The sequence below is a fragment of the Camelina sativa genome, chromosome 19 (assembly GCF_030686135.1).
Source record: "Camelina sativa cultivar CO46 ecotype springtype chromosome 19, ASM3068613v1".
Classification (NCBI taxonomy): domain Eukaryota; kingdom Viridiplantae; phylum Streptophyta; class Magnoliopsida; order Brassicales; family Brassicaceae; genus Camelina; species Camelina sativa.
This window is the reverse complement of record NC_141898.1, coordinates 13109666-13136196: the sequence shown is the minus strand read 5'-3', so window position 1 is coordinate 13136196 and position 26531 is coordinate 13109666. Positions and strand designations below refer to the sequence as shown.

At 34.8% G+C, this 26531-nt stretch overlaps 2 protein-coding genes and 1 pseudogene across 6 annotated transcripts; all 3 read left to right on the top strand.

The window, feature by feature from the left end:
• The first annotated feature begins 709 nt into the window (after positions 1-709).
• Positions 710-3152, top strand: LOC104766292 (beta-glucuronosyltransferase GlcAT14B-like). Of its 2 annotated transcripts, none has more exons than XM_087501839.1 (4): positions 710-1442; positions 1524-1599; positions 1719-1834; positions 2426-3152. In XM_087501839.1, exons 1-4 carry the CDS (start codon positions 1337-1339, stop codon positions 2944-2946), a joined length of 819 nt encoding a protein of 272 aa, XP_087357965.1. In that variant the 5' UTR covers positions 710-1336; the 3' UTR covers positions 2947-3152. The 2 variants fall into 2 exon arrangements, with proteins under 2 accessions (XP_087357965.1, XP_087357967.1); XM_087501841.1 differs by having other exon boundaries at positions 792-1442; positions 2038-3152.
• Positions 3153-3325: 173 nt separating this feature from the next.
• LOC104766291 (DNA-directed RNA polymerases IV and V subunit 2-like) lies at positions 3326-9443 on the top strand. 4 transcript variants are annotated; one of them, XM_087501838.1, is made up of 9 exons: positions 3333-3502; positions 3954-3996; positions 4593-5018; positions 5205-5432; positions 5534-6414; positions 6779-7070; positions 7210-8103; positions 8187-8494; positions 8758-9443. In XM_087501838.1, the coding sequence occupies exons 3-9, from the start codon at positions 4626-4628 to the stop codon at positions 9257-9259; spliced, it is 3498 nt and encodes a 1165-aa protein (XP_087357964.1). In that variant the 5' UTR covers positions 3333-3502; positions 3954-3996; positions 4593-4625; the 3' UTR covers positions 9260-9443. The 4 variants fall into 4 exon arrangements, 2 of the variants coding, with proteins under 2 accessions (XP_087357963.1, XP_087357964.1); XR_015591008.1 differs by having other exon boundaries at positions 3388-3502; positions 7232-8103; XM_087501837.1 differs by lacking the exon at positions 3954-3996 and having other exon boundaries at positions 3326-3502.
• A 5097-nt stretch (positions 9444-14540) lies between these two features.
• On the top strand, positions 14541-22787 carry LOC104767807 (receptor-like kinase TMK4 pseudogene; annotated as a pseudogene).
• The last annotated feature ends 3744 nt before the right edge of the window (positions 22788-26531 follow it).

The following is a 26531-nucleotide window of genomic DNA, read 5'->3' as shown; positions in this document are numbered from 1 at the left end:
TTATATTTGTAAATTTTGACTTTACAAATTACAATGGCGAAGAAGCCGCTCACTTGAACAGTACCATTTGCAAAAGTTTGTCCCGTATAAAATGTGTAATAAATCATATTATTTCACGGTATATAATCCTGTTTTAAAAATCCCCGCTTAGCACCGATTACATCCCGCAAAATCACTAGGCCCACACTCTCCACTTCGATTAATGACTAATCCATGTCTAGTATCAATTATCCAATTATACATGTCTAATTTGATTATAACCCGTCTAATCCGATTACTAACCGCATAATTTGGTATATAATGATTATTTTTAGAGCCAAATATAAATCAGTATTTTTTTGTTATTTAGACATTTAAATTAAGAGTTTATGATGTTTTACAATAACTAATGTACAAAACTTTTATGAAAATCATAAATTTTCTTTAAAAATTACGTTTTATGTGTTTACCATAATTTTAAAAACAATACTATAGTTTTATATTTTATTTAATATTTTTATTTTAACATAAACGGAATTATACATATATTTAATATTATATATTTTTATTTTATTACTAATTTAATAAATAATCCTAAAACTAGTCTCCGATTAATCCCCGTTTAATCTCCGATTTTCTTCTTAGGCGCTAGGTCCATTCCGACCGCCCGACTAGCGCGTTGCCATTTCTGTAATAATCTCTAATCACACGAATCTCTCTCTTCCACAATAACATCGTCGTTACCATTAAGCAAGCTACATAATTACTTAATTACTAAACTATATATTAAAATTAAAAAAGATACTATCTTCAGACTTCGGATGCGGTGTAGTAGTACTGTGAGTCTGTGACCATTACATACTCGACTTAGCTTTCTTCTCCAACAGACCGTTGTGTTACACGCGCCGCCTTGAGAAAATATGCAGTACGGACCGGAGCAACCGAGAGTCACTCTCTACATAATCCTCACCACCGCGTTTCTATCTCTCTGTTTCCTCCTCACTCTCTCTCTTCCTCTTCCCACTCTTCCTCTTCCTACACCGGACGACGCGAAGATCTACGACCCGACCCGAGACTCTTTCCCTCGTCCTCATCCAAAATCGCCGCCGATACAGCTCCTCCATCAATCGCTTACCTAATCTCTGGATCTTCCGGTGACTCGCGACGGATCCTTCGTCTTCTCTACGCTACTTACCATCCTCGAAATCGGTATCTTCTATATCTCGATAGCTTAGCGGCTCAATCCGAACGAGACTGTCTCGCTGTTGATGTACAAGATGTACCGATCTTTCGAGCTGCAAAGAACGTTGATGTTATTGGGAAGCCTGATTTCGCGTATCAGAGAGGATCGTCTCCGATGGCTTCTACGCTTCATGGTGCTTCGATACTTCTTAGATTGTCTGGAGCTTGGGATTGGTTTCTTAATCTCAGCGTTGATGATTACCCTCTCCTTACTCAAGATGGTTTGGATTCTTTATTCTCTTTTTGAGTTTTTTTTTTTCAGTGTTTGTGTTACAAGTGATTCTGAGTTTGATTTTGTGTAGAGCTTCTTCACATTATGTCACATTTGCCTAAGGACTTGAACTTTGTGAACCACACTAGTTACATTGGCTGGAAAGAGTAAGATTGTGATTCTGTTTGGACTCATCCTTTTTGTGTTGTAGGCTTAATTTGATTCCATAGAGCTCAGGTTCAATGTAGTTTGGGAATTTTGAGCATTTTCTATTGGTTTCCTGTAGGTCAAGGAGGTTGAAGCCAGTTATTGTTGATCCAGGGCTCTATCTTGTGGACAAATCTGATATGTCTTTCGCTTCACAGAAACGGGAATTGCCTAAGGCTTTCAAGTTATTCTCAGGTATCTTCATCTTTCCCAAGCTGCATTACGTGCCATCTATTCTCTAACTTCTGTTTTTTGCACTTCTCTGTGGAGCAATCATCTTGTTTGTTCTTACCATATTGTGTGTGTTATGCAATCAATTCGACCGACATGATGTTCTGGATACCTTTTCCCTAATCATGCTGTTCTGTAGGAAGTAATTCGTTTTCGTAATTCTGTAGGTAAAATACGTGATAGAAGATGCTAAAAATTGTTGTTATCTATTGCTATAAACTTGCTTGGAACACAACAGACTACAGAACGTGTTGTTAGTTGCTTAAGCAGGTTGTGAGGAAAGGGAAGCCAAAGTCTAGGAATCACTTGGAATGGTTCTCCTTGCGAGAATTTTGTTGATTTTTAGCATTTGACAGTTCCCCTCCAAGTGTGATACGTGGAACTCATGGATGCTAATCAAATATTAGCTGACATGTAACACGCTGTTGCGTAGAGAACTTCTTTAGTATGCTCTAGGGAACCTATAATTAGTGAAATGAACTAACATAGGTGAAAATAAGGCTCTGAGATAATGTTATATGTCTTTAATGATTATACTAAATGCAATGATGGCAGGTCCATCTTTCTCCATGTTAAGCCGTAATTTTATAGAGCATTGTGTCTTGGGCACTGACAACTTCCCTCGGACTCTACTCATGTACTTGTCAAACACACCTGATTCCCTCTCCAACTACTTCCCAACTATTCTCTGCAACTCAAATCTCTTCAAAAAGACCATCATCAACAACAACTTACTTTATGTAGCTTCTAACGAGACTGTTAAGGAAAGATACCACCGGCTTGATCCTAAAGAGTTCACAGAAATGGTTGAAACCGGAGCAGCATTTGCAAGAGGATTCAGGTTCGATGACCCTGTCCTTGATCGCATCGATCATGAACTTCTGGGACGCAAACATGGTGAAGTTGTGCCTGGTGGTTGGTGTTTGGGAGATTCTGGTAAGAACAGCATCTCATGTTCCGTCTGGGGTGACTCGGGCATTCTAAGGCCTGGTTCTGGTTACGATAGGCTTGAGAGACGAATTGTTAAGTTATTGTCAAACGATTGGTTCAGATCGCACCAATGCATATCCGAATAAATCCTCAACGCACATTCGATAGAGTATACATAGTTGTTGATTCATTGTTGTAACATCTCGAAGCTTTTTTATTCTACCTTCGTTTGTATTGTCAGAAATGTAACGACTCTGATTTCATTGGATTTATTTGGTTGAGTCTTCTTAACCGGTATAAATTTTTGTATTCATCTTGTAATAATTCAAAGTTGTATAGAAATGTTGGAACATACCGATGATCGGAGAAACAAACGTTACTCTTCTTTTTTAGTGCTACTGCTAGCTAGCTTAGCTCAAGGACTCAAGTATTCAAATATCCAATATGCAAGCATAAGTAATTCTTCAAATTGACGTAATTACCCTTTATGTTTGAAGAAATAAAGCACACTAAAGCGAGGGGCATAACGGTTATTTCGACAAGGGACAGTCACAGTCCCCAATTTCTTCTTCACTCTTCCGACTGGGAAAACCATTGAAAAAGGTGAGCCAAGGGTTTCGACTTTCCGGTTCCGGCGACGTTTACTCATCTCTCCTCCGACACTGCCGTTTTACTCCACCGTGTTAGTTTCAGAAATCTAAGGTACTTATTATGCTTTTCAGCCTTGAAATTCCAGAGAATATATGATTCAGTTTCTTCTCTTCAAAAGCTTTAGCCTTTCGGTTTTGCATTTTTTTGTTCTTAGTTTACAAAGCTCTCCTTTTTTGCTTGTAGATAGTGTTAATTTCTTGATCTCTTCTTCACTATAGCTGTTGATTTCTCTAGATGCATTAACGTATGTGTCTGTGCTGTGCACGACAGGGTTTGGTTTACTAATCTGCTTGACTCTTTGTTCTGAGTATGGGTTGTGAGTTGTAACACTAATGAAACGATTCTTGTATGTAAAAGTTTGAAACTTTCTCTTTTTTTTTTTTTTTTGTTCGTTCCCCTTTTACTCTCATCTCATATAGCTCTTTTTGGTATGTAAATGGTCTATGATTCTTTTGTGATTAATCTGATTTTGTATGTTCTTAATGAATGTTTGTTGTTATAGGGCTTGTATAGGGGTTGTGACACTATGAAAACGATTGTTGCATGTAAGAGGTTCAAACTTTTGTCTTTTTATTTTCTTCTTCCCCTTAACTTTCATATAACTCTAATGATTAAGCACTTTTGGTATGTAATTTTGTTATGAATATGGCTTGTACGAGTTGTGAGTTATGACACTACGAAAACGATTGTTTTGTGTAAAAGGTTCAAACTTTTCTCTTCATTCTTCCTCTTTTACTCTCATATACCTCTGAATTAACTCGCCTTTTTGGTATGTAATTGTCTATCATTGTTCTGCGATTAATCTGACCTTGTTTGTTCTGTGGTTTAGTGGTTGTGTACTTCTCTTCTGTTTGGGCGATGTTCATCACTTACCATTTGTATTTGGGGTTATTCATGTTTGTTCTGTGGTTGTTTACTTGTGTCTTGATTAGCTTCACTTATGATAAGTACTTAATTCTTTTGTAGTCTTGTTTTTGTGTTTGCTCTTCTGCTTAGAATGGAATTATGCTATGAAAAATCACATTATGCATTTATTATTTTGAGTTTCTACATTGTTTCTTGTATAACAGATGATTTCTTAGTTTTTCTTTTTCTTTCTACAATTTTACTCATAACGCAATGATGTTTTTAATTTATGCAGAGTAATCATTTCTTCAAAGCGTTGGTACCAGAGATGGACATTGATGATGAGATCGAGGCTGCTGGGGAGATCAATCTTTCTGAGCTAGGAGAAAGTTTTCTCCAGAGTTTCTGCAAAAAAGCTGCAACATCCTTCTTTGAAAACTATGGACTTATAAGTCATCAGCTCAACTCCTACGACTTCTTCATCAAACACGGGCTTCAGAATGTGTTTGATTCCTTTGGTGAGATGCTCGTTGAACCGTCTTTTGATATTTCAAAGAAGAAGGCCGATGATTGGAGATACGCTACTGTTCGATTCGGACTAGTCGCCGTCGAGATGCCCACATTCTTTTCTGATGACAAGGAGCTTCAGTTTCTCCCATGGCATGCCAGGCTTCAGAACATGACTTACTCAGCAAGGATCAAAGTAAATGTCCAAGTTGAGGTACCACCACAATCTTCTTTGTCTGGAAGTGAAGTAATCTTTTCTAGATTTGATGGAATGATGAAGTAATCGTACTGTCAAGCTTTTGATGATGTTTCTGTGTTGCTGTCCATGTATCTTATTCATCTTATTACGGCTTTGTTTATTGTCTAACTGTCTCTTCACTTTATTAATGGAATTGACAAGGTGTTCACAAAAAGTGTTGTTAAAAGTGACAAATTCAAGACCGGACAAGACGAGTATGTCGAGAAAAAGATACTAGATGTTAAAAAGCAGGACATTCTAATTGGTAGAATACCTGTCATGGTGAAGTCTGTCCTTTGCAATACAAGCGTGAAAGGAAAGGAAAACTGCAATAAGGGGGATTGTGCCTTTGATCAGGGTGGATATTTTGTGATAAAGGGTGCTGAGAAGGTGAGTTACATCAGTTTTTTTTCCTTCTCCTAATATATACTGGAAAAGGTATATTCAGGATGTTATACAACTTCCTAATGTGATTATATTGTGCTTTGCAGGTGTTTATAGCTCAGGAACAGATGTGCACAAAGAGACTGTGGATTTCTAATTCACCATGGACAGTCTCCTTCAGGTCCGAAACTAAAAGAAATCGATTCATTGTGCGTCTCGCAGAGAATCTGAAATCAGAAGACTATAAGAGAAGGGAGAAAGTACTGACAGTGTACTTCTTGTCGACTGAGATTCCAGTCTGGCTCATGTTCTTTGCGCTGGGTGTTTCGTCAGACAAAGAAGTCATTGACTTAATTGCTTTCGATGGGGATGATGCAAACATTACCAACAGTCTCATAGCTTCTATCCATGAAGCTGATGCAATTTGTGAAGCTTTTCGCTGTGGGAACAATGCTCTAGCATATGTTGAACAGCAGATTAAAAGCACCAAGTTCTCTCCTCTTGAAAGTGTGGATGACTGCCTCCGCCTGTATTTGTTTCCATGCCTCCAAGGTTTGAAGAAGAAAGCCCGTTTCCTGGGCTATATGGTGAAGTGCCTTCTCAGCGCATATGCGGGGAAAAGAAACTGTGAAAACAGGGATAGTTTCCGGAACAAGCGAATTGAGCTCGCTGGAGAACTGTTGGAGCGGGAGATAAGGGTGCATCTGGCACATGCTAGAAGAACCATGACCAAGAACATGCAGAAACACCTCGCAGGCGATGGTGATTTGAAGCCTATTGAGCATTATTTGGATGCTTCCATTATCACAAATGGGCTTACTAGAGCCTTCTCCACTGGAGCATGGTCTCATCCTTTCAGGAAGATGGAAAGGGTTTCAGGTGTTGTAGCTAATCTGGGTCGTGCAAATCCATTGCAGACTCTGATTGATCTGAGGAGAACGAGACAGCAAGTCCTATACACCGGCAAGGTTGGAGATGCTAGATATCCGTAAGTGAAAATTTTCACCTCCCCTCCTTTATTGAAATATATCCCACGTATTTTTAACTAAGCTCTATGGTCTGCAATTACTCAAATTTACATGTTCGTTAGACTATATTAGTGATGTTCTTATTCTATTTCGTATATGATGGCTATACTGTTTCTGCAGAGTCCCATCTGTGATCTGTGTATATTACTGTTTTTTGTAAAGATGAAACTGATATTAAGATATTCTGATTCTGTCTTTCTTGTTTCTTTGTCCCTTAGTCAATCTATCCATTTTGGTTGCTTGCTTTTTAATGTGAGCGGTTACACAATTAATTCGTGTTGGGAAACTGAACTATGGCTGCATTGTTTGTAATGTTGGCTACAGGCATCCGTCTCACTGGGGCAGAGTATGCTTTTTATCAACTCCAGATGGTGAAAATTGTGGGCTTGTGAAGAACATGTCTCTTCTTGGACTTGTTAGCACTCAAATTTTGGAGCCTGTGTTGGAAAAGCTCTTTGATTGTGGAATGGAAGAGCTGATGGATGATACCAGCACACCATTGTGTGGCAAACATAAAGTTCTTTTAAATGGAGACTGGATTGGATTATGTTCAGATTCTGAATACTTTGTCGCGGAGTTAAAGAGCAGGCGGCGCCGAAGTGAATTACCTCGTGAGGTATCTTCTGTTTCATCAAATGTCTAGCGTTATTTCCATATGTCTTGTGCTGCTTTGGATTTTTCTGCTTTCAGAAATGTGTCTATTATGTCGTATATCATTTATATATATATTTATGTATCACAACTTTCTCATGCAGTTGGAAGTTAAACGAGATAAAGATGACAATGAGGTGAGAATTTTCACTGACGCTGGTAGACTACTCCGACCTCTCTTGGTTGTGGAAAATCTCCACAAGTTGAAGCAAGACAAACCGAGACAGTATTCTTTTGAGCATCTTCTTGACCAAGGGATTCTCGAGCTGATCGGGATTGAAGAAGAAGAAGGCTGTAATACAGCATGGGAAATCAAACAGCTTCTGAAGGAACCAAAGAATTACACGCATTGCGAATTAGACTTGTCATTCCTGCTGGGTGTGAGCTGTGCAATTGTCCCATTTGCAAACCACGATCATGGGAGAAGAGTTCTCTACCAGTCCCAGAAGCATTGCCAACAAGCCATTGGTTTCTCATCAACGAACCCTAACACCCGCTGCGATACACTTTCCCAGCAGCTGTTCTATCCCCAGAAGCCACTTTTCAAGACATTGGCGTCGGAGTGTCTTAAAAAAGAAGTGCTGTTTAATGGCCAGAACGCAATTGTTGCTGTGAATGTTCATCTCGGGTACAACCAAGAGGATTCCATTGTGATGAACAAGGCTTCACTGGAACGTGGTATGTTCCGTTCAGAGCAGATTAGAAGCTACAAATCAGAGGTTGATAGCAAAGACTCCGAGAAGAGGAAGAAGATGGATGAGGTTGTTCAGTTTGGAAAGACACACAGCAAAATCGGCAAAGTAGACAGCCTTGATGATGACGGGTTTCCTATCATTGGTGCTAACATGAGCACTGGCGATATTGTCATTGGCAGATGCACGGAGTCTGGGGCTGATCACAGTATAAAGCTCAAGCACACTGAGAGAGGAATTGTGCAAAAAGTGGTATTATCATCTAATGATGTGGGGAAGAATTTTGCTGCGGTTTCTCTGAGACAGGTTAGTTCCAGATCATACTGAATCGAGCTTTCTTTCAAAGAATGTGTTCCTCTGATGAATCTAATGTTCCATTTTGATTGCAGGTTCGTTCTCCATGCCTTGGAGATAAGTTTTCCAGTATGCATGGGCAGAAAGGTGTTTTAGGCTATGTAGAGGAACAGGAGAATTTTCCTTTCACGATCCAAGGCATAGTTCCTGATATTGTGATAAACCCGCACGCTTTCCCTTCTAGGCAAACACCGGGTCAACTCTTGGAGGCTGCGCTCTCCAAAGGAATCGCTAGTCCTATACAAAAGAAGGAGGGTAGCTCTGCTGCATACACCAAATTGACACGTCATGCTACTCCTTTCTCCACTCCGAGTGTCACTGAAATCACTGAGCAGCTTCACAGGTAGATTCTTCACACTGTCTTGGCGTTAAGCAAAAAGATTGAATTATAGCAGATTGACAGTTGTTTCCTAGGGAGTACACAAATGGATGATATCATACGGGTAGGAACTATTTATTGATAATATTACCTGGTTGAAGATGTTATAGAGGATTGATGCTGTGAGCCTTGTGATTGATTATGCATAATTCATTGAACCTTTCTTTGATTATTGATGATTCTTGAGTCCTGATTGATTGCCAATGGTAAATATATTTTGTGGTTAGGGCTGGCTTTTCAAGATGGGGAAACGAAAGGGTATACAACGGTAGAACGGGTGAGATGATGCGTTCTCTGATATTCATGGGCCCAACGTTCTACCAGCGACTTGTCCACATGTCAGAGGACAAAGTAAAGTTCAGGAACACTGGACCAGTCCACCCGCTCACACGGCAACCAGTGGCAGATAGGAAGAGGTTCGGGGGAATAAAGTTTGGAGAAATGGAGCGAGACTGCCTAATAGCTCATGGTGCTTCCGCCAATTTGCATGAACGTCTCTTCACTCTAAGTGACTCCTCTCAAATGCACATCTGCAGAAAATGCAAGACCTATGCGAATGTGATCGAGAGGACTCCAAGCAGTGGAAGAAAGATCAGAGGGCCTTACTGCAGAGTCTGCGAATCCTCAGACCATGTGGTTAGGGTGTATGTGCCTTATGGAGCTAAGCTTCTGTGTCAGGAGCTGTTCAGCATGGGCATCACTCTCAACTTCGACACCAAGCTCTGCTAGCTGATTCCCTTGTCTTCATTATTGTCTATATTTTATTTAACGGTATAATAATGGCTTAGTGCCTTAAGACTCTCCCATGTGTAGTAGATTCATTATTGACTTATTGTGCAGGTAAATGTATACACACGTATAACCCAAAGCCATCTGTAATTTTTCTCATCTTGTGATAGGATTAATCCTAAAATCAAACTTTGCAAATTTCACTAACTGATTAATAAATATTTTAGGGGTCAACTACAGAAAATTTGTATAGAGTTGGTTGAAATTTGCATTTCTTTATCGGAACATCTTTATCAATAAAAATCAGTGTTCAAAAAAGCGGTTTAGGCGCTAGGCGCTTAGCAGATGCCTAGATGACCGCTTATACAGCCTAAAATCACATAATATTATTTGAATTATTTTAATGTATATATTTTTTTAACTACATATAATTAAATTTTTAAGTTTAATATTCATATACATATTTATAAATATTTATATGTTACTAATCTAAATTAAATTAATATATTTTTACTAAATATTTGTTTATGATTTATTATGATTTATTTTTCTAACATATATTTTTACATAATTTTACATATAATATTATATATAATGTTCGTATTGTAAACGCCTAAACCGCCTTAAAACGCTTAAAATTCCGACTAGTTGTTCTAAGCGCTAGGCGCTGGGTCACCTTCCACATACCGTCTAGCGCTTTCTTGAACACTGATAAAAATAAAAACAGAGGGAAAGCAAAATTAAAATCAATTTACGTAGACACTATAAAAATCTCAATTTTTGAGATGGAAAATACCTTTTAATTAATAAGAATATAAAAACTGATGGATAGACATACTGCTAAACTTGGCTCTTCGATCAGTTTGGATCTCTGGGGATCATCAAACATTTCTCAACTCCACCACACAACAAAACTAATATAAGAAGGCCCAAGCCCATGAAAACGTCGGCCCAACCCAAATAATGACCTCACACTGAACCCTAATAACTTTACATTTCACATTTCACATTTCACATTTCACATTTTACATTTTACATTTCACATTTCATCTCCTTTTCTTCTACCTTCTTCTTTTGTTTAACAATATCGACATCTCCACTGATTCCGGTACCCTACGACAATGGTTCGACGCTGAGCAAGATTGGAAGACTAAAGAAGGATATCTCTAACTTGGAGAAGAAAGCAATTGGTGGAACGCAAGATTCTCCCCTTAATCACAGTAAGTCTGATTTTCAGTCTTTTATATTATCGTGTTCTTACTGTTTTGTGATATACCCTTAGCAAATGAAACAGTAGCTAGATGAGAAAATTAGCAAATTAGCAACCTCCATAACTTTACCAGTAGATAGCAAGTCATGAGTGATTCTATAGACTTCCCCATCAAGGATACACAAGAATGATTTAAAATCATAATAGGGAGCAAGCAAGCCTTAACCTGTATATAAGAGGGTCAGCCTGCACTTTTTCTTTTCCAAAGCCCTAATTAACTTCAGTTAGGGCTTTTGTTAACATTGGATGAGTGTACACAAACTGTACTTTTTGTTAATTAGGGCCCGAAAAGCCCTTAAACAAATATAATTGTACTTTTTTGCTAACATTTTTGTTTAATTACAATATTTGATTAATGATTTATTGTAAATAAAGTTTAAAACTCTAATCTTAGTTCTCATATTTACTTAGTAATCTTATTTAATACTTCTAAAATCTTTATTTGTGATATTTTATATGAATTATATATTTTTTTATTTGGTTGAAGTATAAAAATTTATTTGGTTTTATTTTTTATTTATTTTAGATTAAGTTGGTTTTAGTGAATATATTCCTTGATATGATAAGAGTCTTGATTCTCCGATCACAGAATGGTAGTGTAGACAAACTGGCGTGACGCACTAGAGTGGAGTCACATCAAATTACCTATGTGAACGTTTTTCCTATTAATTGACTCTTTTGAGCTGATATTGTACACTTAACTAAGAACACTTAGAGATGTTGGTGTTGTCGAGGTTTATGGTGGTGAGAGAAGAAGTCTTAGAACTTTTTCTTGGAGAGAAAAAGTTTACTTCACCTCATAGAGAACATGAGGCACTTAACTACCAAATAAGTCAAGATAACTAACGACACAATAATAAATCAGATAGTTTTTCAAAATTAGAGGCCATCATTGCTTGAAGTAGGGTATTTTATAAAAAGACCCTCATAGTATCCATAGATTAGAAATTAGCTCTCAGATTTTCAAAATTACAAAAATAACCCCTCATAATATCCATAGTGTACAAATTAGCTCTCGAAGTTTCAAATATGCGAAATAACAACCACATATACACTAAACTTGGTCACTTCTATCTCCATCTCTTTGACGATGCTTAAATTGTAAAGCCTTTTCTTCCGGTACAATATACTTACATATAATCTCTAGGATGGTTATGTTTGTTCTTATACTAGACTCAAATCTTTATTCGAAGGTAATTTTGAAAGTAGTGTTAGTTACACTAAATATTGATATATAAACAACCAGGTTTGTTCACTGGATCAGTCAATGCATTAAAACAACCAGGTTTTCAATCTCAGTGAACGGAGAGCTTTGCGGTTACTTCAAAGGAAAGAAAGGCTTAAGGCAGGGAGACCCCCTCTCTCCTTATCTATTTGTTATTGGCATGGATATTTTCTCTCGGCTCTTAGATCTGCGGTTTCAATTGGGACAGATAGGGTACCATCCCAAGACGACAAATCCAAATGTTACTCACTTGATCTTCGCTGATGATGTCATGGTATTTTACGATGGTGAATACTCATCCTTGCAGGCAATTGTCAACCTACTGGATTACTTCTCTGAAATCTCAGGTCTGGTCTTGAATAAGAACAAAACAGAGCTGTTCCTGGCTGGCTCCACTTTGGTGGATCAGCGTAGAGCAAATCTGGACTTCGGTTTCTCGATTGGTTCCCTTCCGGTTAAGTACTTGGGACTCCCCTTGCTCCCAAACCATCTCTTTGACGATGCTGAAATTGTAAAGCTTTTTTTTGCGGTATAATATACTTTTTACACGTAATCTCTAGGATGGTTTTGTTTGTTCTTATACTGTACACTATACACTCTATACTAGCCTACTAGGACTCAAAATCTTTATTCAAAAAGTTAAAGCTAAAATTTAAGATTGTAGTCTATAGAATAGAAGGGAGCAAATCATTAAAATGAAGATTTGAGGGTGGTTTGCTCCAACAATAATCCCTCAAAAAAATCTTTAAAAACTAATTAATTTGCAATATAGCCATTAATGTTTCTAAAATTCACTAATAATGATAGAAACTCATAAATAAATCTATAACATATATTTTCTATATTATACAACATAAAATATTCTTTATTTTATTATACAACACACATTATTGCATAATAAAAGCTACATGATATAAATTACATACATAATGATTAAAACTTTCATATAAATATATATATATATATAAAACACAATAAAAAAATATTAAAAAATACAATACCTTATATGATAAAACAAAATAGTATGTAATTTTCAAAAAACATAAAAGAAAATTACATGTAAAAGAATAAAATTACTCAATATAACTATTTTCATAGTGCTCCCATATATGATAAATTATTGCATTATTGTTGTAAATTTTTTTTTTGTAAATGGTATATCTTTTATATATCAATAATTTTAATTTATTGTGTTTGAATTTATATAGGTATATTTATAACACTTGAATTTAATAAAATTATTTGTAAGATATGTATATTAGAAGGACTAAAATAAAATTTGTAAAAATATTTGAGGGTCTCAATAGTGCACCCTCAAATTTGAGGGTTCACTATTCAAATCCTTAAAAATTGAGGGTTTAAAGGTCTGTTGGAATTCAAAAATCCTTCAAATTTAAAGGTTTGAGGGTCTATTGGAGTTGCTCTTACATCAACCATTTTTTGTTACTTAACTCACTACTAAGGAGTGAGGACAACAAATACAACTGCTTCTGGAGAACGATTGATTACATTCCATATTGTAATGTAAGGTTACCTTATCACATTTGGTCTTGTTGTCTATAATATTTTTTTGGGTTTCTTAGCATTTTAGTACATTTTTGAAACTTAATTGTCAAAAACATACATACACTATTTATAATAGCAAAAAGAGGGTGTTGTGAGATAGATAATAGTAGAAATAAAATTTTGAGTAGGACCCAGGGAGGAGAAGAATATTACTAAAAGACCCTGGTCAATAGTTTGGAAAGAAAGACAATAGAAGGTGAGAGAGAAAGCGGAGAAATATGAGAGAGAGGAATAGTGGGTTTGATTTTTTTTTTTCTTTTTCTCAAATTTTTTTCTTCTTTATTATATGCTCCCAACGATCTAAAACAAAAATGTTGGCTAATATCTTTTTTCAAACATAGATAAAAATCTATGTTTTTTTTCTTTGTAATTTGATATGCATTTTGTTTGATGATTTTATTTGATAATGTTAAATATTTTTTTACAAATTCTGTATCCCGTATACCTTATTAAGGGTACAAATGTCTGTACACATTATTAATTGTACAAATGTCATTTGTTTAATTCTTTGGATTCAGATGTTTGTACAAATGTGTATACCACAATGGTTTTGTAAAAATTACACATGTACACTTAATAATGTGTACAGACATCTGTACACTTAATAAGATGTATAGGCATTTGTACACTTAAAAATGTGTACAGATACAATATATATATATATATATATATATGATATTTAAAATTTATCAAACAAAATTTATATCAAATTGTAAAGAACAAAATATAGATTTTTTTGTATCTAAAAAGTTTATTAAAAAAATTATATTAACAATTATTTGAAAAATCAATAAATGGAGAGAAAAAGAAGATACAATGGCATAAAATATAATTAAAAAGATTGCTGAACGGCAAAAAGACTGAAAAAATAGACAAACAGTGATAAATGTGGTTTTTTCTAATTAGTGAATGTATTGTTTTGCTAATTATGTTTAAAAAATGTATCATTTTGCCAAATATCTCTATCTTTTTTCTATTTTTTTTTTTTTTACTTCTGATTTAGAATTTCAAAACTGGAATATTTTTTTGTGAAGTTTTTACACCAAAGTTTTTACACCTTTATCTTTATTCATGTTCCTTCATAAACATGATTAGTCCATCACTAATCCCCTGCTCCTTTAGAAGTCATTATCTCAAACTTTTTCTCTCCAAGAAAGAGCCATAATTTCACCAAGAACACTTAGAACTCCATAAGTTTGAGTTTGAGCGGTAACAAGAACATGACTTCTTGGAGTTTCCCATCTGAGCTCGTTGATTCGACTTCTTCTCTCACCACCATAAACCTCGACAACACCAACATCTCCAGCGTTTTACCTGAAATTTTGGATTCCTTGGCTTCTCTTCGAAATATCATCGGCGTTTTACCACCGTCGCTTGCGAAATCTTCGATTCAGAATCTTTGCATCAACGATCAACTCGTGGGGATGTCGGGAACGATTCAAGTGCTTTCGAGTATGACGTCCTTGTCACAAGCTTGGCTTCAGAAGAATCATTTCTCTGGACCTATCCCAGATTTCTCAAAAAGCAACAATCTCTTTGATCTGCAGCGGCTCTAATAGGATTTGGGGTTTACAAATTTCGTACGAGAGGGAATTACAGGAAATCTAATTGGTCCGATCTTGAGAACCCCTGAGGTGGTGAATGTTCCAATAGACATGGAGCCAACAGCGTCAGTGCGTTGAGTGATCCTAGTAGTGTTCCTAACAACTACGGCGATCCAAAACCCCGAGACATTATTCGTGATGATGTCTCTCTTAATGGTGGTGGTGGTGAATGTTCCGATGGACAAGGAGCACATAGCGTCAGTGCGTTGAATAATCCTAGTAGTAGTGTTGCTGACAACTCTTGGGAAAGAAACGTTCGTGAAGGTAGGACTGATACCATTCCAATGGCGGTTCTTCGCGCGGCGACAAACGATTTCAGTAAAACGTTAGGAAAAGGTGGTTTTGGGGAAGTGTACTACGGAGAATTACCGGATGCCGATGAAAGAGAAGGCCGTCAAGAAGATGAACAGGTCAGCAATGGATGATAAAGAAGCAGAAGATTTTGAGGCAGAGATAGCAGTACTCTTAAAGGCCAAGCACAAAAACTTGGTCGCTCTATTGGGTTATACTGTGTGAACGAAAACGAGAGGTATCTCGTTTACGAGTATATGCCACAGGGACATCTTGGAAAACATTTGTTTGAGCGTAGTAACTCTCCTCTGACATGGATACAGAGAGTTACTATCGCGCTAGACGTGGCACATGGTCTGGATTATCTCCATAACTTGGCTCAGAAATGCTATATCCACAGAGATTTAAAGCCCGATAACATCCTTCTCGGAGATGACATGAGAGCCAAAATCGCTGATTTCGGTTTGGTTAAGAATGTCGCCGATGGGAAATACTCTGTTCAAACAAAAGTAGCAGGGACGTTTGGTTATCTAGCACCTGAATACGCCTGTAAGTCCCATTATTCCTTCCTATCTCTCTCTCTACTCATATAATTGATTTCTTCACAATTTGCCTTTGTGTCTTAATTATATACAATGCAAAGGTGTTTATACATTCTGTCAATACGCCTTCTTTTTTTATTTATTTATTTACTAGGAGAGTTAGCCGGGCAAAAACTTTTTTTTTAAATAATTTTTGTCTAAACTTTTTTTTTGTGGTCAAATATATCACTAATTCGATTCTTTCATACAATTGTGTGGGCAAATATATTATTTAAAAATAATCCAACTAATTTAACAAACAAAAAAATAAATTAATTATAAGACTAAAAAAGATTCCAACAAAAATGTAAATGGAAAAGAATTAACCAAAAGAGACGCCTATGATTTAATCTTCAATAATAAGAAACAGAAGTAATTTTTCTAATATAAACATAAAGTAACATAGTTAGAGGAGTTACCCGCGAGCATACGCGACCAAATGTACTTAACAAAAATAGTTTAAGATATTTATAATGTTTTAAAAAATTTTTGATTCATTATTTTGGTTGTTTACTTATTCATATTTAAATGAATGTTTAATTGGTATTGTATTTTTGAAAATTTTTAAATGAATAATATAGTTATTTAATTTATAACTAATAAATCTTAAACTTAAGAAAAACTAACATTCACCTAATGAGTATATATAGAATATTAAGATATCCTTAAAATCAAAAATTACATATTTTTGGATTATAATTTGTTTTACTCAATATAAATATTTTGAACTTTACTTTATATAAGTAATAATATAACATTTCTTTTAGTGAGAGCAGAAAACAAACAAAGAATTCTTCTGCTTAGATATAAATTTATCTCAACCTTAGATTTTTTTTAAGATGATAATATAAATACTTTTTTTTTACTTTTCATGTTTGCAGTATTTACCTAAAATAATAGTATAAATCTCCCCTTCTTAGTTTTAGTATTTTGTTGTTGTTTTTTTAAATAACTTTAAACTAATATACAATAATATAATGACAATTCTCACAAATAGCACAAACATAAGAAGGGGAGATGATGTGATTTCCAAATTAATAATATAAGGACAATTAATAATTAAAAATAACTTTAAACTAATATACAATAATATAAGGACAATTTGTTTTTTATTTCCAAATTTAGCACATCATCTCTAAAGTTCCAAAATCACACTATACTATTTCAAAATTAAACCCTAAACTCTATATATTAAACCCTACTTCCTCAAAAAATACTCTAAATGTAAAATAGAGAACCTAAACCTAAAATCAAATATAAAAAGAAATTTAAAATATTTTAAAAGTGTAAATAGTGTTATTTTTGGAAGTTTAAAAATTAAACCTTAAGCTCTAAATATTAAACCCTACTCCCCTCAACCATTTATCCTAAATATAAAATAGAGAACCCAAACACAAAATTATGTTTGTTGAGTGTGTACTATAAATGTCTAAAAATTTATTTTAAAATTATTTCAGGATATTTTCATGATTTAAATTATCCTTTTCAAACTTTCGAATTTGTTATAGTTATCTCAATCTTTATGAAACGACCCGACCTGTTTTTTTAAATATATAATAAATAATAATAGTAATAATAATAAATACTCTACAACTAGTGGTTCCATACCTACTAGCCACCTAACCACAATCACACCAAACAACGGAAATAACAATACCAATAAATAACCAATAATCTAATAACTAATAATAAATAACCAGTATTAATTCCAATCATAAACTAATGATCCAATCAACATAAACCAGAGAACCAACAATCCTAAAACAATATTCTAGGACTCAACTCTAGCAACCTAACAGAAGCCAGACAACCAAGCGAGCCACTAGAACATCCTCCTCTTCATTGCCTTGATTCAACGATCACACTTTGTCTTTACCTGCACCACAAACACAAATTGAGATGCATGAGTATTTGATAAACACTCAGTGAGGCAATCCTCCCATCTACTGGGCTATACACACAAGCAACTGAGACTCTCATATTAAGGCAAACAACAAAACACAAACAACACATCAAACCAGGAAAAACAAGTCTCGGATAAGACTGGTGTCGACCGACGCTAGGTCGGTGTCGATCGATGCTGGCACAACATGGTGTCGACCGACACTAGGTCGGTGTCGATCGATGCTGCCTTCGCAGACGCGAACTGCACGAATCCGAACGACGAACCTCCGTTTCAAATCGCCTCCAATCTGTCCCAAACTCTCCTAAGCGCTTCAGGAACCTATGGAAACACGAAACCAACCAATCCAAGCAAGCAAAACACCACACACAAACAAAGAACAACCAAACAAAAGAGATCTCAGGCTTAGATCAGCCATGGTCAAGCACTCACCTCTTTTATAGGAGATTCTGACTCAAAACTGATGTCCACACACTCATAGAAAGCTTCTAATGCAATCCCAGCAACAAATTCCTCCAAAAACCACCAATAATCTCCCCAAAGCTCAAGAACACTCAACAAAGCTTCTTTTCTTTTTTTTCCTCTTTTGGAAACGGCGACAAAACTCCCTCTCAAACAAATAGGTCGACTTTTCCTTATAAATGTTGGTTTTAGGGATTTCTAATTGAACCAAACCGAACCAAATAGCACTCAAAACAAACCGGTTGAATCCGGAATAGTTGGTGTCGATCGATGCACCCCTGGTGTCGATCGACACCCACACCAAAAATGCCATATCTTGTTCGCAGATGTTACACTTTAAATCTTTAAATTTTAAAATACATTATCTTTTCAGTTTTTGAATTTACAAAATAGAGTTTTAGAAATATAAATTGTTAATTACAACTCATATATCGTGACAACATATGCACTATCTTTTGTTTAACATAATACATCCACTAAAATTAGTATTTCTATGACACAAATTCACAACTATCAGGTTTATCAATCCTTTCACGTTAAGATCGACACAAATCTTATAGCTTATTAGGTAACTTGTATCAACTTTAGGAACCAATATTAAATAATAAACTAACAAACACTAATTAAAAGAAATCAAAAGTTAAATTATGAACAAATCACGATTGTGTTGTGTATCAAGTTAACCTGAGAGTCAAAATATGTTGTACATATGATTTTGATTTTCAAATTTTCAGTTTTAAGAACTCTACCATTGGAGTATGTTTTTTTAAAAAACATTCATGAGTTTCTTAGAATTTGATTTAGCTATATTTCTATCATAAATATGGTTAAAAACTCCATGAGGATTTCTTAACCATCGGAGATGGTCTAAAAAAACTCTTCTACATTTCAATCGGATTAGTTTTTTATTGCTCTTCTGATCTTTTTCGGATCAAAACGACACAACAAAACTAATATAAGAAGCCCAAGCCCATGAAAACGTCGGCCCACCACACTAAACCATCCCTTTATAATGAAACGAAAGTACACCACATTATTTTATAGATATATAATTTTAATAACTTAGTTACAAATAGGTTATAGATTAATTGATAGATTTATTGGTTACAAGTTAAATAGTGGATGCAACCTTAATTTATTTTTGGTAGATTTTATTACTAGAGCACGTTGTTTTCGAAAATCTTAAAGAGAATATTCTAAAAAAATCATTTGATATCATCTAACTTACCATATTAATATCCTTTATTAAATTATTCATCAAATAAAATATTTTGATATCTAACTTAACATATTAATATGTTAATTATCATTATACTTCACCTCTCATTTTTTTATATGAGTCTATTTTGTGAAACAAATAAGTTATCATATTATTTATTATAATTAAAAAATAGTTTTATTTCCGGATATACCATAAGTTGAATTTTTAAAAACAAATATAAATTGTTCAATCTATAAAATATTCAAGCTTTAGTAATATTATTCTTTAAAAATAATATCTATTGAATTAAAAAAATTTACTGAGTAACGGGTCCAAATTTGAATATTTAAATTCTATTTCATATTTTTTGTTGAATTTTATAATTTTATATAATATAATAAACTTTAAATAATTTATTTTGAAATATTTTTAAAATATTGAAACTTGATATAAAAGTTAGAAACTATAAACACTCTAAATTGATTTGTTATAGCAATGTCATTAATATGCACTATAAAATGAAAGAATTTCAAGAAACCAATTATATTAAAACAAAAAGTATAACAATATATTAAATTACTCATAATATAATAACTCACTTTTTAAAAACCAAATTTACAAAATTATGTCTTATAATGACATTCAAGTCATGATGTAGAATATACATTGTTGAAATAACTTCACATACATAAACTAATACAACATATTAAAAATTTATTTGAAAATGTAAAATATACAAACTTTTGTATAAAATAAAATTTAACCAGTGTTATAGCAAGAGTACTTATCTAGAATCATTAACAATATACAACTTACAAATTAGATGTCTTTTTCAAGTCATCATATTTAGCATATGATTTTATTGCATAATGTTTTATCCAAAAAAACTTTTAAAAACAATCACATAAATTATATTTAATAGAAAAAATACAAAATAAATAAAATAAATTTTAACCCATGCTCTAGCATGGGACTTAATCTAGTAATCTATATATAATAATAGCAATATGGATAAAAGCCAACAACAGTTGTGATTTTTCCGTACCATTTCGTAAAAAAATATGTTGTAATTCTAAAAAAATATATACGGTTGTGTCTGTTTATTGTAAAGCTGTGTCTTTTCACCATGTATTGTTCACATTTTTTCATCACTACTTTTAATTTAAATAGTTGTGTCTATTCAATATTCAAATCTTTTGAAATTTATATATATTTGTGTCTTCTTCAGTTACTAACAAATCATTGTTCGTTGAAACATATTTTCTGATTTATGTTGAATCAAAATAATCAAAATATTAATATATTAATATCCAGTATCCAATGTTATTCTATAATCTAATTAGAGATTTTAGAAATGATTATAGCAATATAAATTTTCAATTTTATAATATAATTTAGAGTTGAGTCTATTTATCTTAACACTTTGTAGAATATGTATTTTAGTTTTAGAAGTTGTGTACTTTTACTATAATTTTCCTTGATACATTTTCACTAAAGATTAAATATATTTTAAATTTATAATTATTTTATCAGAAAGTTACATTTATTTATTACAACCATTCGTTCGATATTATCATTTAAGATCACTTTTTTTACTATAGATTTTACTAATAGTATAAATATTGATAATTGTTATAATAGTTGCAACTCTTTATCATAATTATTTACAACATTCTTATATTTATATTACATTAAACAATATTTTTGGCAAGATTGTCTCGATTCAGTATGACTTTTCACTATATAATTTTTTTTAAGAGTTATGTCTCTTTGCCAAAATAATTTTTTACCATGAATTTTTGATTTTCATTTTGATGGTTGTGTTTTTACTAACACTTTATGTTTAACATTTAATTTTTGTAGTTTTAGTACTATTTATTATTTTCTCTTTTTTAGGATCACATACTCTTAAACTATTCTATTATTTTCAAATAAACTATTATACTTATTATGTTCAACCCTTGCCACGATTGGAATGCAAGCCCTTGGTATTGACGACCATCTGCTCCTCTGGCTGCTCCTCCTCCTCCTGCTAAGCTTGACGCTAGGTGGGGAGATCAGCACACGGCTGCCTACAATGACTTGATGTAAAGAAGGCAAATGATGCCATTGGATATTTTGTTATGAGCCTCAAACTCATGTAATTAGGTTAAGGCTGATACGCCACGGTGTATATCCATATAACACCAAGTCTTTTACACTATTATAATCTTTTTTCACAATTTTTGTTTAACACCGAGTCTTTTACACTATTAATCTATTATAATCTTTTTCCACGGTGTATATCCATATAACCCCACCCAAAAAACGCAAGCTTAGCTGTGATTTTAAATAGATGGTGGGTTGTGATTTTGTGAATGGGTAGTTGCTGTACAGTACAACTTGTAGTTACTTAGGTGAAAAAGGAGGTCTCGGAACAGGGAGCTTTGTACATGAGAGACACTTTTGTCATTGGATTATAGTAACACACTTCTTTCTTTCTTTAGATCACATGTTTTTATCATAAAACTTAAAAAAGCTGTATTTAAAGCAAGGAGAATTACTACTGAGAGATATAAATAAGTTCAAAGATAAATGAAGAGAAACACAAAAAACAAAAACAAAAGGAAGATGACCGAGATAAATTAAAGAAAAAAAAAATTACAAGAGATCACATGTAGAGGTTATTTTAGTCTCCTCTTCTCATTTTGCCTCCAGCTCGCTCGATCAGAGGATTATTTAATGAATATGACCAAGATAAATTAAGGAAAAGACACAAAAACCAATATTACATGTAGCTACAGCTTTGTTTAGGCACCTCGTTTTCTTTTGCCTCCAGCAGGTCGCTCGATTTGGACTAAACTTGGAACGTAATTAAGAAGAACTGGCCAAGGTCCTGTCTGATATGTAACAAGCGGATCAAAACCAAATTCACTGACTTGATTATCCCCCGAGAATGAATATCTTGTCGATGCAGTGGATGTCGACATCCATCCATCCCTCAGACTCTCACAACACACGACGACTTTCTTTTTTTATTCTTTTTTGAATTGAATGTTAAATTAATTCAAACCAAAAAAGACCATTTTACAATGACTGTTACCAATTGCTTAATTTTCTAAACAAAAATTGAACTAGAGCTGATATAAGAGTTACAACAGATAGTAGTCAAGGAGGCCGAGTGGCAAACCATAAGGTTATCCCTTCATCATAAGAGTAGTTCCCTTGATTGCGCATTGACGTGAACCTGTTGCGGTCTGTCTTATCAATGAGCTTGACCAGGTGAGAGAAGGGAGTGGGGTTGGCTCCACGTCGACGCTTGTTGCGCTCCTGCCAAAGATGATAAACAATGGTTTGATAGGTATACGAATAGTAAAGAGCGTGATCTTGTCAACTGTGATGTCGCTGAGTGTAGCTTGAAGAGTGTTCCAGTCGACTGTGAATGAGGTACCAAGTAGCCGACGTACAAGCGGTGTCCATACAGCTGTTGCATACAGACAAGAAAAGAAAGAGGTGATCACGGGTTTCCTCAGAGCCACAGAAGACACAGTCGGTGCGTTGGTTGGAGTGTCATCACTGCATACGGTCTCCTGTGGACAGCCTATTCTTAATAGCCAGCCAGGAAACAAACGCGTACTTCGGGGTTGCGTTCGTGAACCATATACTTTTAGCCCAAGATACCACCTGCTGAGGGTCACGGAGCAGAGCAGTTGTTTCTTGAGTTACGAACTTCGCTCGATAGGTATTGTGCAGACCCTTCCACATGGAGGTGTCTTCATCGACAGTGAGAGTGAGATCCGCGAGTTCAGTTTCAATGGAATTTAGAAGGGGACAACGATATTGTCTCCTATAGTGTTCCTCTTTCGCAGCAGCCACTGTAGCATTCAAAGGAATACCAAGTTCAATATGTTGATTGCTCCCAGTGATCTCTTGGACACAACCCAATCTACTCCAACTATCATACCAAAAAGATGTTGATGTCCCATTGTTAACATGTACTTTGTAAAGCTGCTTAGCAAGTGGTCTATATTTTAGAAGCTTCCGCCACATCCAAGAGCCTAGACTAGTGGTAGATTTGAGTTCCCAGAAGGATCGTGTTTTGAGCAGAGTGGTAGAGATCCACCTACACCAAAGAGAGTCCCGTCCCGACATTATCCTCCATATGAGCTTTAGACAGTTTAATTTGTTAGCAAGCCGAAGAGATTGAACCCCCAAACCCCCTTCAGCTTTTGGTCGACAGACCTCTAGCCAAGAGACCTTTGCCTTCTTGCCACTCATCTCTGGACCAGACCAGAGGAAAGCAGAGCATAATTTGTCAATTTTTGTTATACACCAACTAGGAAGACGGTACGTGGAGATCCAGAAGTTCAGTGTACCAGAGATAACAGAGGTCAGAAGCTGCAAGCGACCTGCATAAGAGAGAGTTCGTGCACTCCAAGATGTCAGACGGGCTCAGACCTTTTCCAGAAGTGGGAGACAATCAGCAGAGGACATTTGTCGAGTGAGTAGAGGTAAACCGAGGTAGCGCACCGGAAGTTGGCCATGAGCAAATGGAAAATGTTGGAGAATGTCTAAGCAGCAAATATCAGAGACTCCAGCCATATAAATAATGGACTTTTCAATACTGGTCCGCAGTCCAGAGATTGCAGCAAACCGATCAAAGATATCTAGAATGCCTTCAACAGACTGCTTTTGTCCATCCACAAACACCATCAGATCGTCAGCAAAACATAAATGTGTCAATTGAATAGGCTTACATTTGGGATGGTAACCAATACGCTTCTCAGACGCTGCTTTGTCAAGGAGTTTAGACAGCACATTCATGCAAATCACAAACAGATAAGGAGACAATGAACACCCTTGTTGCAGACCCCGTGTGCTTTGAAAAAACCATGCGAGCTCCCCATTCACCTGAACAGAAAAAGAGGCAGTGGAGATACACAACTTGATCCAATGAATGAACTTTGCAGGTAGCTCCAGTGCTTCAAGTATGTTTAACAGGAAATCCCATTGTACTGAATCAAAGGCTTTAGAAATATCAATTTGCATTGCACAACGTGGAGAAATGGTGTCCTTGTGATAGTCTTTAACAACTTCTGAGACAAGCAAAACATTCTCCAATAAAAGCTGGTCCTTGACAAATGCAGACTGATTCGCATCAATGAACTTAGGCAGAAGCATCTTTAGCCGATTAGCAAGAATTTTCGAGATAACCTTATATACCACATTGCAGCATGAGATAGGCCTATAATCCTTCATGACACTTGCTGATTCGGTTTTGGGGATTAAAGCCAAAATCGTGGCATTTAGACCCCTTTGGGAGAAACCCCTTCTCAAAAAAAAGATTGGATAGCAACTGATATGCTCAAATTTACCCTAGAGCTACTCTCTCAAATTAAGAAATCATTCTAGTATTTAGGGATCATATCCACAAGGACTCTAGATCACACAATAGTTTTAATAATCTTTTATTATGCTAAACCAAAATTATAATTTAAATAGCAATGCAAAAACAGAAAATAAAAGAGATGTAAATTCACATGGATGAAACGCTAGGCCTAGGGAAATTCTCAGAAAATCATGGAAAATCAGATCAATTAATTAAGCAAGCAAGATTCAATAATTAAGCACCGTTCTTGAACTCTAAACACAATTGTAAAATAAATCAGTTCTCACTGCAAATATTATCTAAGTTTTAAAACCCGAAAATCCAAATCTCTTTGCAAAATTCAAGTTAAAAACCAGCAATAAAATCAAATTTAGATAAATTCACAAATTTACTAAATCAAATCTCTTTGCAAGAAGTAATTTTGCTCACCAAAGGTTTTTGTCAGGAAAATCAATTATATTCTCATATCAATTAATAATCCTAAGATCTAAATCTAGATGACTAATCAAAGATCTAACATTAAGAACAACATATGATGAAGAACAAGAAAGATAATGAATCCAAACAATTAATCAATCTAACAATCCATGAAATCCCTAATGAGAAACCATAAACCTAACAAACAGATCTACTCAGACATAATTGTAAGAACACAAATCATATTCAGAATAAATTGCATTAAGAAATTAAAAGAAGTAGAAAAAGAGTTCTGAATCTTCTCTGGAATGAGTCTTGATTCTTCTCTCCAAAAACTCTCAAAAATCTCTCAGGGTTCTCTCTCAAAAGTTGCAGGGAAAAATAAAGCTTAGGTCTAAACAATGACCATAAAAATCCTATAAATATATTCTTAAAACATGTCCAGGGACTAATGATGCAAATATGGAAAATTTTGGGGCGGTTATGTAAATCTTCAAAAATTGTGGGAAAACTTCCGATTTGTCTTCTTTGGCTATGCATCGATCGACACATATGAAGCATCGATCGATGCCTTCTCTGAATTCGTCTCCCAACTTTGCAGCTTCAGCCTCAATGCTTGAATAAGCTCCAAATCTTCCTATTTAGCTCCATTATGCTCCCATCCATGCTAAATCCTATAAAGACTCAAAAGACTCTAAAAATACCAAAAAGACTCTATAAACAAGACTTATATCATGATTAAAAACACCTAAAAACCATGATATATCAATTCCCCCAGACTTAGTCTTTGCTTGCCCTCAAGCAAAACAAAAACTTAGATCTGTGAAAGAGGTTTGAAAACGCAAGAACTCATTTTCTTTATAAAGTATTGCCATGATCATTCAAACAATAATCCATATGCGTAGCAGACAAATCAAAATCGAACCACCATGTACTTCTCCGTTGACTTTCATAGCATCCCAAATTCAAACCAAATTCCACTACTTCCTCCACTAAGCCTTCATCGGTGGAACTCATCAATTTGATCAATGTCAAGAACCTTCTAGACTCATTCCCGTACTATACCATAACAAGCAAGATATAACTTGTACAACATGTGGTGCTCTTTCTCTCCCCCAGACTTATTCTATTTTATCTTCCTTCGAGCTTTGCTTTGTTTTTTTATCTTCTTCTCTTTTTTTTTTCCTCAAAGTTGTAGGCGAAGAATAATAGGGTCATCGGTAATTTACCTACCCCTCGCTTCCAAGCTTTGTGTGATCATTTGACTCAAGAATAGAATAATGAGGTCACAGGTAATTTACCTACCTCTCTAAACTGATCAAAATCATCTCATCTTTTATTCACACTTTTTTTTAAAACAAAACTCTCAGGATTTTTTTTAAAA

Excerpts from the sequence above, each read along its gene's own strand:
- LOC104766292 (XM_087501839.1), top strand. The coding sequence starts at position 1,337 with ATGGCTTCTACGCTTCATGGTGCTTCGATACTTCTTAGATTGTCTGGA. Across the intron at positions 1,600-1,718 it reads AGTTACATTGGCTGGAAAGA|GTCAAGGAGGTTGAAGCCAG; the intron begins GTAAGATTGTGA and ends GGTTTCCTGTAG. Across the intron at positions 1,835-2,425 it reads GGCTTTCAAGTTATTCTCAG|GTCCATCTTTCTCCATGTTA; the intron begins GTATCTTCATCT and ends CAATGATGGCAG.
- LOC104766291 (XM_087501837.1), top strand. The coding sequence starts at position 4,626 with ATGGACATTGATGATGAGATCGAGGCTGCTGGGGAGATCAATCTTTCT. Across the intron at positions 5,019-5,204 it reads AAGTAAATGTCCAAGTTGAG|GTGTTCACAAAAAGTGTTGT; the intron begins GTACCACCACAA and ends GGAATTGACAAG. Across the intron at positions 5,433-5,533 it reads TGATAAAGGGTGCTGAGAAG|GTGTTTATAGCTCAGGAACA; the intron begins GTGAGTTACATC and ends TGTGCTTTGCAG.